The sequence below is a fragment of the Barbus barbus genome (assembly GCF_936440315.1).
Source record: "Barbus barbus genome assembly, chromosome: 11".
Lineage (NCBI taxonomy): Eukaryota > Metazoa > Chordata > Actinopteri > Cypriniformes > Cyprinidae > Barbus > Barbus barbus.
Window position 1 is genome coordinate 6456800 of NC_136739.1, and position 17935 is coordinate 6474734.

Here is a 17935-nt window from a genome sequence, read left to right on the forward strand (position 1 = left end):
TAAGAATCTGTTTGTTTATTTGTTTTTATTGTTGTTTTATTGGCTGTCTTGTTTGCTTCTTTTCTCTTTTAAATTTATTTTACATTGTTAAGCACTTTGGATGTTTAAATGTGCTATATAAATAAAATTTACTTATTTATTAAGAAATTAATGTTTTTATGCACAGATACATTAAATTGTATCACAGTTTCCACAAAAAAGAAAATAAGCAACTGTTTTTAATATTATTGTTAATATTAATACTACTACTAACAATAATAATAATAATAACAATAATATTATAATGCATATTAGAATGATTTTTAAAGGATTATGTGACACTGAAGACTGGAGTAATGATGCTGAAAATTTAGCTTTGAATCACAGGAATAAATGATATTTTAAAATATATTCAAATATAAAACAGTTATTGTAATATTTCACAATATTACCATCTGTACTATATTTTTTAATTAAATAAATGCAGCCTTTTGAGCATAACAAACTTCTTTTAAAAAAGAAAGCATACAAACTTTCGATTGTTAGTATATTTAATTACTTTTGCAACAAGCCAATAATATTTTTTTTTTTGAAGCCCCTTATTTTATTTTTTTTTGGCAATATATTCCATGCTCTGCCTTTCCTTTAGATGAATATGTTATGCACAGCCTCTATGCAAGGCCGCAAAGGAATTCCTTCACCCATGAAGGCTTTCTCTCAGCTCTCTGCGGCCAGCATGTGCACCATATGCATTTCTATTGCCCCATTTAGTACACACAAACAGATGGCAACCTTCTTTTACTGGAACCAGCATCGCCATGTGTGGCCGACAAGTCTAGACCTGCAGAGTTTGATAATGCCACTCGCATGTGTGCCCTCAGCCAGTCAAAAAAAAAAAAAAATGGTATAGTCAGGTCCAGATTTACTTCAAACACAGCTGCCAATCTCATGCCAGAGGGGCCGGACACTGTCACCAAGCCATCATTTTCCAGAATAGCACAGCAAAACCCGAAAGAAGGTCAAAGCTGTTTTAAAAAACCCCACTGTACTCACCGCCTGGCAAGAGCTGTCTCAAGGGTAAAAAAAGAAAGTACTAATTCATTTCCCTCTCAAAATTGCAATTAAAACTCAATTTGGTCACTTTGTAATGAGCACAAAAGTGGGGGGAAGAAACAGGAAGTGCAGTTAATACAATTTAGCTGCACATAAAGAGGCCATACAAGTGGCCTAGTTTTTAAGAGAGAGGATAGATTAATAAATCATGCTTTGTAATGGATTTGACTCCCATAGCATTGTCATGACAACACTGTTTTGCATCCGAGGAGCTGCCTATCTGTGCCCTCAACCACTGACCCACCTGCGTGCAATTTCGGCCCCGGCTGACCGCAGCAAATTGAAGCGTCTGCGACATGATACTGCAAACAGTGACTGACACCAAGGCCGGCCTGATTTATCAGACTCTTGCAACAATACCAGATACAACCTTCGTTTCTCCGCCCGATGGCATGTGAAGATTTATATCCAGGGGAGAGAAACATAGAAAAGTGTAGCTGAGAAAAAAAGTCAATATGATTCTTTGGGGGATGAATAACGATTTGTACAACACTGATCTGGCTGCAATGGATCAGTGTCTGGATATCATTTTCCACCTTCAAGGAAGCATCACCTGAGGCGTATTGGAAAATTGCCCCACCGTTTTGAACCGCTCACCTCATTTGTATTCAGATTACAAGCTCTTGGAGTGGAAACGTAGAGCGAGGCGCTTACAGAAAATCGCTTGTATCACTTGCGTTCTTTAAAAGCACTTAGGAGACGTCAGGTAGCTGTCACATCTTTAGTTTGTTGTCAAATTAAAACGTCTTTTTTGCAGTGTCTTCATTAAGTGCTATCTCATGCCCTGAAGGCTTGATTCGAGCGTAAAGCCAATATTGTATTTACTCTCACTTCGTTAATGTCTCTAGATTTATAGTCCTACTAACAGTCGACTTTATATCACAATGATTTAAAGCAGCTACAAATTACATTGTCAAGCGAGGCAGTAAATTTAAACGCTACATCCGTAAATTTGAAAGGTAGGCTATCTATTTTAGTAACATCACCTGAGTCCCAGATTCATCCGGTGTCCACCTTGAAGCTCCTTGAAAGATCGGCCCACCGTTTGACAGCTCACTTCGACTTGTTAGTATTTCCTGAAATAAAATCAATGCTATTTTTGAACCTCTTCCTAAACGAAGCTGATAGAACTGTCTGGAATTGACAGTAATGGTGTTTGAACACCCGGAAACCTCATAGATGATTGACTGCATGATTGATAGACAACATTTCTAGAATCGCTCAAGTTCATGAAGTTAACAAAATACTCCAAGCTATTTGAAATGGAATTACAAAAAAAATGAAGTTAAATTACCTCCATCTGAGGAAAGAAGTTCCATAACAAAAAGAATCATTTAAATGATAGTGTAATCCACCCTGATGCACAACCCTCACAGATGAATACAGTGCTTTCAGTCTTTAGATTCACTCGTACAGTAGCTAACATCCAAAGTCAGAGTTATTCGCTATCATCTGATTTGCTTAATGTAAATCATTTTGCCTGTGAATTATCATTCAGTTCCAATCATGCAGTCTGCATGACATTAAAAGGACATATAACCATTCTGAACTATCTGAAATCACTCTTGGGCGAGTCGCTGTGCAAACCTTGAAAACATTTTCTTAATTATGATAAAGTAATATCTAATTTGCTTAATCGTCTTGCTCTTTAATCATTGTCTTTACAAAGCTTAATTTACTCCTTTCTCCATTAAAAGTGCATTGCCACACATTAAGTCTGGCAACATGTGTTTCTTCATCTGGGTTCCCTCTTAAGCGCACAGTGTAATTCAGGAGTATGGTAGCTAAGTTGCAATTTCCTGTAATTTAAGAGAATTGGCCTTTTCATTTTATCAGATCTTTATTTCCTGAGCAGGCAGGTCTTTCCTCTAAAACTAAGAAAGACATTTGGTGGCAGGGGGAGAAGAAAAAAAGAGCTACACTGAAAACAGTCCAGTAGCAGCTCACCTTACTTGAAGCCTTTTTACAACGAAGCCTTTTACTTCTGCAGTCTGTTTATTATTAGTAGTAGTAGTATTTTTATTACAAACACATTTAACATTAAATCTGATTAGTGTTATTTTAATATTATTTAATATAGTGGGTTTTTTTTTTTTTAATTAGCTTTTTATGTTTCAGCTTTGATTTTAATTTTAGTAGTTTGGTTAATTTTGTCCTTTTTTGTGTGTTTTAGTTTTTAAATATGCTTAGTTTGAATTTATTTTTATTTCAGTATTTTTAGTACTTCATCTTTAACTTATTTTAATTCAATTATTTGCCAAGTTTCGTTAGTTAGGGTTAGTTTCTTTTAAGTTAAAGTTTTTCATCTAATATTTATTTATTTTTATTTCAATTAACAAAAACAATTCTTTAATTATTCAATTAACAATTACTTTTGATAGTATAAGGTTCCAATACAACACTGACTCTAATAACAGACTGAGCTTTGTAATACCATGTCTTTTGTTAAATTCTGTATGCTGTATTGTCAGTTTTATGTTTAAATTAAGCAATATCACATCATAAGGGCTTTGATTCAGGCAAGTATTCACAGCCGGTCTGATATTCAAACCAAAAGCATGACTGCAATATATTGTGTTTATAAAACACTTTGAATAGGAAGTTAATTTTGAGTAAATTACTTACGAAAACACTTTTGCTCTAGCTTCACTCATCCAATTTGTTTTAATATTTATGCCGATTTCCGACCCAAAGCATGACACTTTTTTCTTTTTTTGGTAGAGACAAAACATAAAAACTTACAAGAAAAATTAATTTGCATGAATGTTAGAAATGTATTAACCTTGTCTTGTTAATGGAAACTTTAGGGGTTAAAGAATTGTTCCTGTAATCGCATTGCTTTTCAATCATGTTGTTGCTTCTCATGCCTTATTGTTTTATACTGCAAGAACATGTTTGTTGATACTTTCATTTTGAAATATTTAAAAATTACAAGATTTTTTTTCCTTTTCTTTTTTCTCTCTCTCTCTCTTTTTAAATAATTTGGGTTTTACATTTAATAAGCAGTTCTAATCCAGTTGGTGTCTTTATATATATATATATATATATATATATACACACATACAGTATATATATATTTTTTTTTTCTGCACAAAGTAGCAATGCTATCACAGTTTCATCTTTTCAGGAGTCTTTTCAGGTAGTACACAACTGCTGTGTCAACAAAACTAAACAGGGATAATAACTCAATACCAAAAAATAACTACGAGATCGGAGAAAAAAAAAAAAAGGTTTACCCTTGAGTTATTTTTGTTTGTTCGGTACGTGGCATAACAGTATATGAAGGCTTTGGGGTGAACCCTAGACTGAATCAGGAGGAAAAAACAAACATGCTGACACTCACTTGCTGATCTGTGCTGTGTGTGCTGCCAACTGGCTCTCATGATGATGTATTGACAGATGCAGTTCTCTCCAATGCTTCTCTGGGCCTGAGAATTTGGTTTACAGCAGCACCATGGGAAATAAAAAAGGGGGGTGCCCAAGGGCCTGGCTAGATGAGGATGAATGGAGACATTCCTGAATGTCAGCAACGAAACTATCGGGCCAAGCTGAGACACGCACCTTACAGCTGGAGCTAAACAAACTGAGCTGGGTTTCCATAACTTTCCTCTGTATTCCTTTCAGATGATCAAAGGCAGCAGAGCACATTTTACTAACTAACCTAAGCATGAGAAAATTACTTCCATAAAAAACACAAAGCAACCTGCAGCACAAAAAGATAAATGAAGCGATACAAAACAAGCTAAATGATGGCTTAACTTCAACAAAAGTGGCCAGAGTTTCAGTTTCTATGCAGCCGCTTTCGGTATCAAAGGGGCCAATATTGGTCTGGTTAGCACTACACATTTTATTTTATTACAGGAAGGTTTTTTTTGTTTTTTTAAATGGATTTTCGTATCACTTTATGTTATTATTTATATTAGTTTAATTCACACTTTTATATTATTACTTAATAATATAAAAAAATGTAGGGTCAGTAATATATTATATGAATATATTAATAATAATACTTTTATTCAGCAAGTATGAATCAAATTGATCAAAAGTGACAAAAATGACTTACACAAAAATGACTGATTATTACAATAATAATTATTATTATTATTTTTCTAGTTCTACTGCTGTTCTTTTGAACTTTCTTCACATCAAATAATAAATTTAAAAAAAGAAGTTATTTTCACAAACATTGTTACCAATAAATAAATACTTTCAAATGTTTTTGCTGTTCATTTGAAGGGTTAAGACTTATCATCATTATTATTTTTTAATTAATACTTTTATTCAGCAAATAATACTTAAATTGATCAATAGTGACAGTAAAGACTTTTACAATATTAAAAACATAATTCTATTTCAAGTTCCATTACAGTTCTGTTGAACTTTCTGCTCATTAAATAATAAAAAAATAAATAAAGAAGTTATTTTCACAAATATATATATATATATATATATATTAAAGATATATTAAAACACAATATTTAATTTTACGTCTAATTTTAACAATGATAATAATAACACATTTTCTTGAGCAGCAAAGCAGCAGAATGTTTTCTGAAGGATCATGTGACACTGAAGACTGGAGTGATGATGCTGAAAATTCAGCTTTACCATCACAGGAATAAATTACATTTAAAAATATATTCAAATAGAAAACAGTTATTTTAAATTGTAATAATATTTCACAGTATAGCTGGGTTTTTTTTTAGTATTTTTGCCCAATAATTGCAGCATAAGACTCTTCTTTCTTCTATTTTCAATTAACAAATGAGCAAACAAACAAATAAATAAATATCTTACTGACCTCAAAGTTTAGAATGGTATTGCATCTATATTTCCCTGTCTGCTGCAGTTTTGGGGCTGTGTTGTCATGGTGCAGCCAATCAGTGTTGTCATGATGTCATTTCCTGCGACTCCAGGGTGATTAGTCACATGGCATTTATAGCTCAGGTGGATGTCTAAAGAAACATGCCTGAAACTCAGGTTGTATAATTCTGGCAGGATGTGCCACCTGAAAAACTGCCATGGAGATGAATGGGAATGCCATCGAATACTTTCTCCAGGAATTACAGACCTCCATGGGTAAATAAACTACTAGGATATCATAGCAAAACTTCATTCTCTGAGAAAAAAGTGGCACTGCAGTAAAACGGACCAGTTGGCAAATTAACTTTTGCCATTTTCAGTCCTCCGTAAAAATACGGTTCTCTAATTGGATTAGGTCTTTGATCGGAAGTGGAGCTTCAGCGGGTGGGAGTGTTTTCTCCACCGAGAGCCAAAAAAGCACTGACCCCTGAAGTGTCACCCTCATGAGGCCGGTAACAGTACTGCTGTAAAATGAATCATTCCTTCACACTCACTTTCCCAGAATGGCCATGGACTGAGGTGACAAACACGGAGCAGGAGTCCGGCACAGCTGGGCCGTGTAAAGCCTGCAAGAAAAACAACGAGCGAGAAATAAAACATGGACTTAAACAATGTTTTATGAGTTCTGACTTCATGATGACCACCTCAGAGAGAGTTATATAAGCTGACCTCCACGGCCACATGTTCAGGTTTAAGCGACTGAATTCACCACAATTAACACCGGATGAATATGAAATATCACAGATTTCAAAGATTTGTTGTGAATGTGTCAAAATATTATGAAAATATATACTAAATTGGAAACACTTCACAGTTATGGGGTATTCAAATCCTCCTGGGAAGTTTGTATTTACCATTTTAAAAGTAGTAATTACAAAGTTAGGTGTGTTCAAGTCATTTGGTCAGAGCAATAATAATAATAATAATAAAAACTACTTAAAATGATGAATAAAAATGGCTTTTTGTATGTCTTTTTTAATTTATGAAGGTGCTGTAAATTGAACTGTACTGTATATACACAATTGTATATTAATATTGTAATTTCTACTTTAAACTTAGCTGAATATTGAAATAGTTTTACTGTAGTAATAATGAAACTTTCATTCATTATCTTCAATACAGTGGCATCCATTGCATCCAGCGTGTTTTCTCACTGAAATGCCATCTCTCAGTTGCTTTAACTGGGATTAACAAACGCTATGGAAGAATGTTGATGTTAACAAATGAAGTTACCACTAAATCCTTTGCCTTTGTATTATGAAAACAGGAATTTTTAGACACATGAACGCTGTCTCCATTAACAGCCACTAACTGCATCCAAATGTCTGTGTGCTGATGTCATGGAGAGGGGGGTCATGGGGAATTGAATTGAAATTAATGAGAGTAATCAGTGGCAAACAGCGAAGGAGGCAAGGGCAATTAATATAAACAGGCTACCAGCAGGCCGGAGATCAGTATTGAGATGTAGCATGGCCGCACCGCGCAGCAGATGTCCTGGACGAGCCAGAGGACAGCAGCAAAGACAGCCAGCCAAAGCCAACCTGACAGTCTGCTGGCACTCCCAAATAACATGATCATTTCCCCATCAGCAGCCACGCTCTCAAGCCTCTTTAACACCCGCTGCTTGCTCCCCGTCCACATATTACAGAGCCACGAGGAGTTTGTCCACAAATTCTCTTCCAAAAGGACGTTCTGACAGAGCACCTTCAGCTGTGAGAGGACTGATTTGCTGTGCTGTAAACGTTTAAGTGGAATGTAAAGGTCATGGATTCTTTTTATTCCTGTTAAACTTGTCAACATTTTTACTTGAACAGTTCTGTGCACTGCATTGCACTCATTCATTGTTCATGTGAAATGCACAATGTGCTTACAGCATAAAATGAATGCTGCAGAGCTGCCTCATCTGTAGAGAGCTCTCTGGAAAAGCTCCACAATCAAATGAAGTGTTAATCTGCAGCTCCATCCATGAATAGACTACACAGTGTTTAGTGCTTTAAAGAAAAATTGAGGCACAAATCCAATTTTTTTTACTTGTATTTGTCAGGAAATTATATGTTAGGAAACTACTATGGTACAAAATTTGAAATAACAAAATACATAAATAGATAATATATTTAATTTAAAGTTAATTTATAAAAATATATACATAATATATAAAAATAGTTACCACCTTCCATCAACTATACACAATATCATTACATACAATCTGTTGAATTTATATTATGTTAATTGTATTAAATTTTTTTATAAAGTAAGGTCCATTAGTTAACATTAATTAATGCATTAACTACATAAAACAGTATTTATTAATCTATTAAAGTACACCTGTTTATTTTTAGTTCATGTTAGCACAGGTCCATTAAATAATATTAACAGATACAACTTTGGATTTTATTGTTGAAATCAATGAACTGAAATTAATAAAATGCTTTACAAGAATTTTTCATTGTTAGATTATGTTAATTAATGTAAACCTTATTGTAGTTTTATTATTATTGACTATTTGTTTCCCTCACAAAATTACGTTTAGCTGGTTTCTACATTTTTTACACAACCCTGCTACTGCATAATTCCCCTCTATTACAGAAAATATTACATTTAAACATTTACAACCATGACATCTAAGAAATATTAATGGAACCCTTTCTACAGTACAGCAAGAAAACTAAATCTCATTCTATTTTCTACATTTATATGAGTTATAGTGTTCACTACATTTGATAAACTTAACCATTCAATCTTGTTTTCCATGCAAGTGAGAAGCCCCCCACCCCAAATTGAATATATATATATATATATATATATATTAAATTAAAGTTTGGAAACTGATAATATAATGTAATGTAATGTCAACTGTTAAAACATTATATAGGACATTTAACTTTACCTCCTCAAATGAACCACTTACTGAGAAAGTCTGAGGTCCTATATTTTACCCTATTTGTTTAAAGTGTCCAATACACTGAGAAAATGTCATTTTGAAAGAAGAACTCTTTGATTTTTTTGGAAAACAATGAAAAGAAATCTTTGAAACTGAAAAAGGATTTTTAAATTGTCAGTGATGGCAAAAGCAAAATAAACTCATTCACATTTACATCAATCAGCCTGTACTTCGCACGAGGGAGTTTGTTTTGATCGCTGCTGCTGTAGAGGGCAACATTCCACAGACTAATGTACGAGCGTGCTCAGATCTTACAGGGTGAACATGGGTCGGATGAGAAATGGTGATCACGTCTTTAGGTTCTGTCCTTCCCACATGTATAAACACGGCACAGTACACTGATGCACTACAGAGTACCGTCTGTTTGCTTTGCAGCTCTAATTCTTATGGATGAGGGTCTTTCAGACTTCAGAAAATAACTCATTTAATTAAGCAATTGATTCGTCTGGGCTGTCAAAGGTTTAATAGATGGATTACTTGGCTCAAGGAGTTTTTTTCTCTTTCTTTTTGTTTTACCGAGGACATGGTCACATCACATCAATAAATAACGTTCACTTTTAATATACTTTATCATAGTTTCCAAAAGCAATAATTTAGGTATTTGCAATACACTCAGGAAGAGATTGATTTAAAGCCAAGCAATCAGCAATAAAGTTCAAAGAATAATAAAAAAATGACACTTTGGTACATGAACAGCTCTATAAAACATTGGGGTTGCATAAAACAAATTGATTTTCTAAAATAATTGCTTTGCCTTTTGATTTTGACACAAATAATGGGTCAATTGTGCCCCCATGTGGACATTTCATTGATTTTTTTTGACAAATGCGCATTACGGGCCAGCAAAGTCCAAGAAGTGTAGCAAGTTGATATACTATAGAATATAGATTATATGAAATGTCACAGCAATTAAAAAAGCTAATAGTTTAAGTTTAAACTGCTTTCTATGCAGCAAAATTCAGATTCTTTTTAGCTCCACAATAAAACAGAATCATATGTAGATGAAAAGTGATGAAAAGACTTATGTGCTATTTTCTAACCTTTAAAGCAATAATTCAAAAGTAACAATCAAAAAAGAGACTAGCCAATTAAAAAAAAGTTCATTGTTCACCCCTCCAAAACATATCTGAGAGATTTACCATCAAAAAGTTAACATGGGCTTTATGAGAAACACACGTCGCCATTAAAGACAATCTGAAGGCGCAATGATCCGCAGACGCCAGTGAACTGTATTTTTGAACCTGGACGTCATAACTGTGAGCTCGGCCAAACCACTTATTAAAAAGAAAGAGGCCACGGCTATAAAGACAGAAGGCGAGGAGCTTGTTATTTTTCTTTCGGGGAGGTGAACAGGAAAAAGATCAATGGTTGTGGTGGCGTCTTTTGCCACAACTATGGCACTCTGTGGCATTAAAAAACTGCTCGAGAAAAGATATTATCGAAGCGTCAGCCTTTGAAGCGCACGCCAAGAATAATTTCCCACATATAACATTCCCCACTGAAACCACACATTGCTGTGGTACTAAACACCCCTCCCTGCCCGGCTCACACTCGCTGCATATTCCTCCAGAGAGAAGTGCTGCTTCATCTACTGCCCAATTAGAAACTGATGAGTCAAAGAACTTGCTTCTGGCCTCTCAAGAACCACAAAAGGTACTTTATTCCCGTAAGGCGTGAATACTGTAAAACATTCCTTCCGCAATAAAGCTACAGAGCTGATGAGCATGAACCATAATTATGGGAATGAGGGACTGTAACACCACTGCTGGACAAAAGTGGAAATAATTTGGAGGTAACTTCACAACCGCGATGAAAAATAAATAATGAAAAAGCTTAGAGGTTCTTGCCAAGATCCTTAAATGTTGGTAACACTTTACAGTAAAGTTCCATTAGTTAACACTGCACTAACAATGAGAATTACATTTGTTACAGTCTTTATTAATGTTTGTTAATAGTAGTTAATAAAAATACAACTGATCATTGTTAGTTCATGTTAACTCAGGTTCATTAAATAATATTAACAATTTTTTATTTTAATAATGTATTAGTAGGCTAAATTAAATTACCATTACCTAAGATTCATAAATGCTTTTAATTGTATTTTTTTATCGTTAGTTCATGTTAACTAATGTATTTACTTATTGTTAACGACTGGAACCTTTTGATGTTACCAATATATCACTGTGTTGAACAAAATAAAATAAGAATAAAAATAAATAAATATATAAAGTCATGAGGCACAGAGATGTTAACAGATATTTTACTGTGAAATGATCCAAGTATTGATAGAAGTACTTAATAAACAGATTTTAGGTATTTTAAGGAAAACCGTAAAATACTATGGAGCTAAAGATTACTTTAATTTCCAGAGAGCTTGAATTCTAGCCAACCCAAAATCACAACAGTAATATATATATATATATATATATATATATATATATATATATATATATATATATATATACACACACACAAATTTAGGCTTTTTAGTAATTTTAGTTTATATGTGAAATACACAAAACCACATTACCACTGTAAGGTGGCAGTTCTACCTTTATTTCTTGGTTTATTTATTTATTTTAATTGATTATTATTCACTTCAAATCAGTCATTGATTTGTTTTGAGTATTTATACTACTTTTTATGAATATGATTTGTTTTTAAGTAAATTGAAGGATGCATTTAAAACCTTTTGTTAGGCCAATTTGAAGTTTTTCAATCCATATCAATAAACATTCAATTTGATTTTCTATTTAAAACCATACTAATAATAATAATAATAGTGATAAATTAATAAAACACATTTTAAAGAAATATTTTGCTAGGGTTCAAACTGACTGGAAACTGTTCTTCAAGTCAGACCCCCCCCCCAAACTAAGATCCTATTACAGATGAATATCTATCCCATAATAAAGTTGTTTACACTAAATAGTACATCATCCGTGTTAAGACAGTGCATCTCTTCACTGCCGAGTCAAAACATGTCCATACAAACCTTGTGTAGATCTCTGACTCTCAGTCGCAAAGGCTCAGCAACTCTTTTGAGTCGTATGTAATAACTGGTAACTGTCTGTCTGTGATGGCACTTTGTGCTTCCGCTTTCATATTCACAAACTTTACTTTCCAGCGATTATTGTCCATTGGTGAGCGAATGAGGCCAAACACTTTCTCAAAAATCCCAAGGCAGGTATTGTTACGGTGGATGGTCCCGGCTATGGCCACTAACACCAATCCATGAGCAGAAGATATACTCTTTAACCCTTGACCCTCCAAGTTCGGGCAGAACAACAGATGCTCTTCTCCGGCAAAAGCACGAAGCCGCTGACTGACCAGCTCTGCCCCGTTGAACTCATCTACACACCGCTCTCCAGTACATAAGAGAAGTCGAAGTCTCACATCCTGCCAGAAATGCTGAGGACCCCAATCTTGAGCCGGTTGCCCTTGAGTGGGGTTTTGAGAGTTCAGAAGAGTGAAGAACCACTGGCAAAACTGTTTTCCCAAAGCTGGAAGGTCTGACAGACCATCTCCAACACCTTCTGAAACCACTGTGTTCTTCTCACACTTTGAGATCTGTTAGAAATATCGACCAGGTCAAAATACAACCCATAAAATCTTAACTTTATAAGTGATGTTTTTTCAGAGTTCAGTTTTTAAAGAATGAAATTTAAGCACTTATTAACATGTTTGAACAATGCCAGTCAGTGCTTTACAGAATTAGGAAAGCTATTTTTATTTGATATTCAAGTAAATGCAGCCTTGTTGAGCATAAGACGTCTTTTATAAACATTAAAAAGGCTTACCGACCCTAAACTTTTGAAGGCCACTGTACTTTTAATACCTCTGTGCCTCTTTCCAAGCATTTACAGTAGAACACACCCTGTACACCAATCTTTTACAATCAATTACAAGTTCTGTCAATCATATATATTGTGGTTTCATTTTATTGGCCATTCGTTGCAAAGTTCTGCCTATTTAACAGCTCATGCGATGCACAAACAGATAAGCTGGGTATCCAGGCAGGGTAAAATACAGTACATTACATCAATGTTTAATATATTAGCAGATTCAACCTTTATGCAAATGTATTTAAATGGACAGAAGCAAAAAATGTCATAAGATTTTTGCCCCATTGAAATCAATAGTTTAGAGCAGGGCTGTCCAAACTCGGTCCTGGAGGGCCAGTGTCCTGCAGAGTTTAGCTCCAACTTGCCTCAACACACCTGCATGGAAGCTTGTAGTGTGCCGAGTAAGAGCTTGATTAGCTGCTTCAGGTGTGTTTCATTAGGGTTGGAGCTAAACTCTGCAGGACAACCCAGCCCTCCTGGACCGAGTTTGGACAGCCCTGGTTTAGAGGGTCAGGCAGTGTAGGACATGATGGATGGGATGTAAAAAATGTATAAATTAAATTTGAAATAGAAATTATATGATTAAAAAAAAAAACAAGCAGAAGAAAAGAAATCCATGATTTAACTAATAAACCTCTACTGAAGCCCAGATTTAGTGGCGCTCTATTGGCTGACATTATTTAGCCTAACCTTCATTCACAAAAATTATTCAAATACACAAAGAGTGATATATTATACTTGCAAAGGGACTTCAATAACATATTTGTAACCTCAAGCCTTAAGGTTTAAATGTTTAATAAGTTCTTATTCAGAATTTTGATTTTTCATTTTTAATCACTTTCACATTCTTGCCTTCACTGTTTCATTTAAATGGCCCTGCAGACTGACAAAAAAAAAAATAATGATAATTTAACGTGTTTAATGTCAACACATTAATATATTATAATAAACTGATTAAATTAAATGAATCCTGTAAAACAATTAAACTTGTTTTAATTGCTACTGTGATGTATAAATACTTTTACACAAAACAATATATAATTTTTATTAAAGTAATTTAAATTAAACAGTTGTACATTAACAGTGTGAAATAGAGGAGAAATATGCTTAACTGCCATGGATATAACATGAAAAATAAATCCTTAATACTCCTTAAAATAGGCTTAATTTGCCCTTTTGTCTGACTGAGGTGCATAATACCTCCCAAACATGTTTTTGACATTGTGTTTAGAGATTCACTCCCAATACCTACCTCACCAGATGACCAGTACTCAATGGTTCTCCTGATCAGCTGTTGTTTATCACTGTTAGGGAGCATGGCAACTCCTTCATTGGCAAGATACTTAAAAATGACATCCCGGTGCACCTTCTTTCTCTTGAGGAGCTCCTCAGCATCTTGTGAGTAAGTTATGATGGCCTCAACGGCCTCTGTTGATCAGGAAATAGGACTCTGACAGACTGACAAATACATAGCTCGTAGAAATATATTTATTATAACCTGACATAATACAGAAAAGTAACGATTGCTCAGTGTCGTTGCCATCATGTTTACAGAAGAGTCAGTATTAAGGTTAGATTTGCATTAGCTACTTGACTTACCTTGCGTGCTCTCTACAGCGATCAGTCGATTCGTTACTGTATCTTTAAGGGCAAACAAGTCGTCCAGGGGTAATAATTTTAACAGTTTTCGACAGCCACTTTGCTCTTTCATTGACAACTTTGACATGCTTATTGCTTACACAACTTATGTCAAGCTCCACATCTTACATCCAGCATGGATCTGCGCTGTGAGAAAGTAGAACACGCAGTTGCTTTCGTTATTGTGCCGCAGCACAGCGCCTCCACAGTCCACAGAAAGGTGGTGCACCAACCGTCCCGTCAAAATAAAAGTTTAAGGAGTCATTGTTCACAAATGCAACCAAAAACGTCGGGACTCAGGACAAGATCACGATCCAGTTACAGGTCCAATGACTCTCACTAGCCGGTATTTTATTGGAAAAAAGAAAAGAAAAGAAAAATCGAATAATATGAGTAACTTACATTTTTAACACTATCTATACTTTTTGTTATAAAACTAGTTAACACTGCTGAGTGGCACTGAGGGCAAATTTGTCATCTTTCTCTCTTCTGACCACCACAATCAATTTAATTGATTTGTGTTCCTCCTTTGGAGAGTCATAGAACATTTATTTATTTTTCTTGATGTTGGAGCAAATAGTAACACAACTTGTGTGTAAAGTGTGTGTGTTTTTGTGTGCAAACATTTTGGTGGACAGGTGTTCAAATAAAAAAGGCATCCCTTTCATGTATATACTTTTTAAATGTCTTATTTAACACTTTACAGCTGTTCCAATAAAATAAAATCAGTATCAACAAAATGCAACTTCACCATTTATCAATCTATTTACACTGCAATTTATAATTGCATAAATAATGTCATGAAATTTGTTTTAAAATTAACATTTTTTATTCTAGAAATATAGAAAACATTTACTACTACCTTATTCAGTATCTGCAGTAATTCCTACCTGAATACTGACTATGCAAAAAAATCTTGGTGTCGTTTTTGACTTTGAGTTTAACTGTAATATTTAATTTAATTTAATTTAATATTATATAGTATGACTGCCAAAGTCATGCGGTCTAACCAACAATCAGATATATGAATTACTGATTTTGTTCAATTCAATCCACTTTGGGTTGATCTGCTGACAAGAGGAAATACAATCTCAGCATTCTGAGCAGAAGGAAGATACATCTGATTATTACCTTAAACTTCACACCTGCTCTCTTTCTTTGTTCTGTTTTTTTGCTGAAATGAAGATCTAACCTTCTGACAAGCTAAGCTGCCTTGATTTACAAGAATTTGCAGAGCGATCTCCAGTGGAAGGAGTTTGGAATAACCACCCTAGAAGAGAGACAGTTGTTATGATGGTTAAATAGAGATAGGATTTCTGCTATGGTTTCATCTTCGCTTCCTCCCCCTAAACAGTTCTCATCTCTCGATGCTAACAGTGCCACTGATACTTTTTGCTCCACTCTTAAATATTGTTTAGACACTGTCTGACCCTTGTCTTCCAGGTCAGCCCATACCTACCCTGCCCCTTGGCTGTCTTATGTTCTCTGTGAACATCGTTCTAAACTCAGGGCTGCTGAAAGGGTATGGCTCAAATAAAAAAATCCTACTGACCCTGATCAGTCACTCCTCTCTTCCTCCACTGCTAAAAGGATATACTATCATAACAAAATTAACAATTCGTCTAACTCTTGCATGCTCTTTAAAACATTTTCCTCCCTGCTTTGTCCTCCTCTTCCCCCTTCTTCATCAACTCTAACAGCTGACGACTTTCCCACGCTCTTCATCAATAAAATTACAACCATCATTGCACAATTCTCCACACCACAATCTGTCAAGCACATCTTACCAGCATACATACACTCGTTCACATCTTTCTCTTCACTCTCTGAGGCAGAAATCTCTTTCTAGTCATCCTACTGTGTCCACTTGATCCTATACCATCTCATCTCCTTCAAGCCATTTCTCCTGCAGTTGTACCTGTACTCACTCACATCATTAACACATCCTTCACACTGGTGTTTTTCCATCAGCATTTAGACAGGCTCGTATGACCCCACTACTATAGAAACCCACCCTTAATCCATCTCTTTTAGAGAACTACAGACCCTTCTTCCTTTCATTTCAAAAACACTTGAACGAGCTGTGTTAAACCAAGTTTCTGCCTTTCTAACACAGAACAACCTTCTTGACAGCAACCAGTATGGTTTCAGAAGTGGACATTCAACTGAGAATGCCTTGCTCTCAGTTGTTGAAGCCCTAAGACTGGCAAGAGCGGAATCTTCAGTACTTATTTTGCTGGATCTGTCCGCTGCTTTTGACACAGTTAACCACCAGGCCCTCCTGTCAACCCTATTGGCAAAGGGCATCTCAGGAACCGCACTCCAGTGTTTGGAGTCTTACCTCTCAGATAGGTCCTTCAAGATATCTTGGAGGGGTGAGGTTTCCAAGTCTCAACATCTAGCTACTGGAGTGCCTCAGGGCTCAAATCTTGGACCACTTCTCTTCTCTGTCCACTGTCATTCAGAAACATGGCTTTATATATCACTCCTATGCTGATAATACTCATCTCTACCTCTCAATCCCTAACCCTAACTCATCTTAATGATCCGACGATAGCTGCCTGCATCTCAGCATGTCTAACAGGCATTTCTTGCTGGACGAAGGACCATCACCTCCAACTCAACCTTGCCAAGACAGAACTGCTTGAGGTTCCATGAAACCCATCGTTTCATCACAATTTCACCATCAAGTTAGGCACATCAACCATAACTCCTTCAAAAACAGCCAGCAACTTTGGAGTTATGATTGATGATCAGATGACTTTCTCAGACCACATTGCTAAAACTACCCGGTCCTACAGATTTGCTTTATTCAACATCAAGAAGATTAGGCCCTTTCTTTCGGAACATGCTTCACAACTTTTGACAGGTCTTCCAGCCAGTTCTATCAAACCTTTACAATTGATACAGAATGCAGCTGCGGTCACACCTCTGTTCATCAATTTGCACTGGCTACCAATAGCTGCTCGCATAAAATTAAAGGCATTAATGTTTGCCTACAAAACCACCACTGGCTCTGCACCCCTTTACCTAAATTCACTATACTTCAGACTTATGTGCCCTCTAGAAGCTTGCGTTCTGCAAGTGAACGGCACATTATTGTGCTACCCCAAAGAGGCACAAAATCACTTTCACAGACTTTTACATTAAATGTTCCCTCCTGGTGGAATGACCTGCCAAACTCAATTTGAGCAGCTGAGTCCTTAGCTATCTTCAAGAATCGACTCAAAACACAACTCTTCCATCTTTATTTGACCTTCTAACTCTAGCACTCTATTTTCTAATTCTATTTTATCTGTTTGTTTTTTTGTTTTTTATTTAAAACTTTACCCTTTAAACTTACCCTTTAAGATTTGCACTCTATTTGTTTTCGAACTGCTTGTTTTCTTAAAAAAAGCCCCTAACACTAGCTTTCTCTATTCTTTTTCTAATATATCAATTTGTTTTGTTTTAATTTATTATATAATTAACAAAAAACAACAACAACAAAAAACATACTTGCTACGTTTACTGCGTTTGGCTAACTGAGAATTGTCATAGCACAAAATTAATTGCC

The 17935-nt window shown here is 35.2% G+C and overlaps 1 protein-coding gene across 3 annotated transcripts in view; it reads right to left on the reverse strand.

Moving 5' to 3' along the window:
* The window catches only part of LOC306877174 (uncharacterized protein C3orf38-like), a 33927-nt gene extending 19336 nt beyond the window's left edge, over nucleotides 1-14591 (reverse strand). Inside the window, exons 1-4 of one of the 3 annotated variants that reach the window (XR_013784876.1) lie at nucleotides 14341-14586; nucleotides 13994-14169; nucleotides 11892-12466; nucleotides 5894-6521 (exon numbers count right to left, since the gene is read on the reverse strand). Coding sequence is in view for 2 of the 3 variants with exons in the window: in XM_079428751.1 (XP_079284877.1) it covers nucleotides 11912-12466; nucleotides 13994-14169; nucleotides 14341-14467 (858 nt within the window). In the remaining variant the exon portion in view is untranslated. Of the gene's footprint in view, nucleotides 1-5796; nucleotides 6522-11384; nucleotides 12467-13993; nucleotides 14170-14340 lie in introns of those variants that run through there. The other 2 variants (XM_079428751.1, XM_079428750.1) reach the window with 2 other exon arrangements.
* Nucleotides 14592-17935: the final 3344 nt, after the last annotated feature.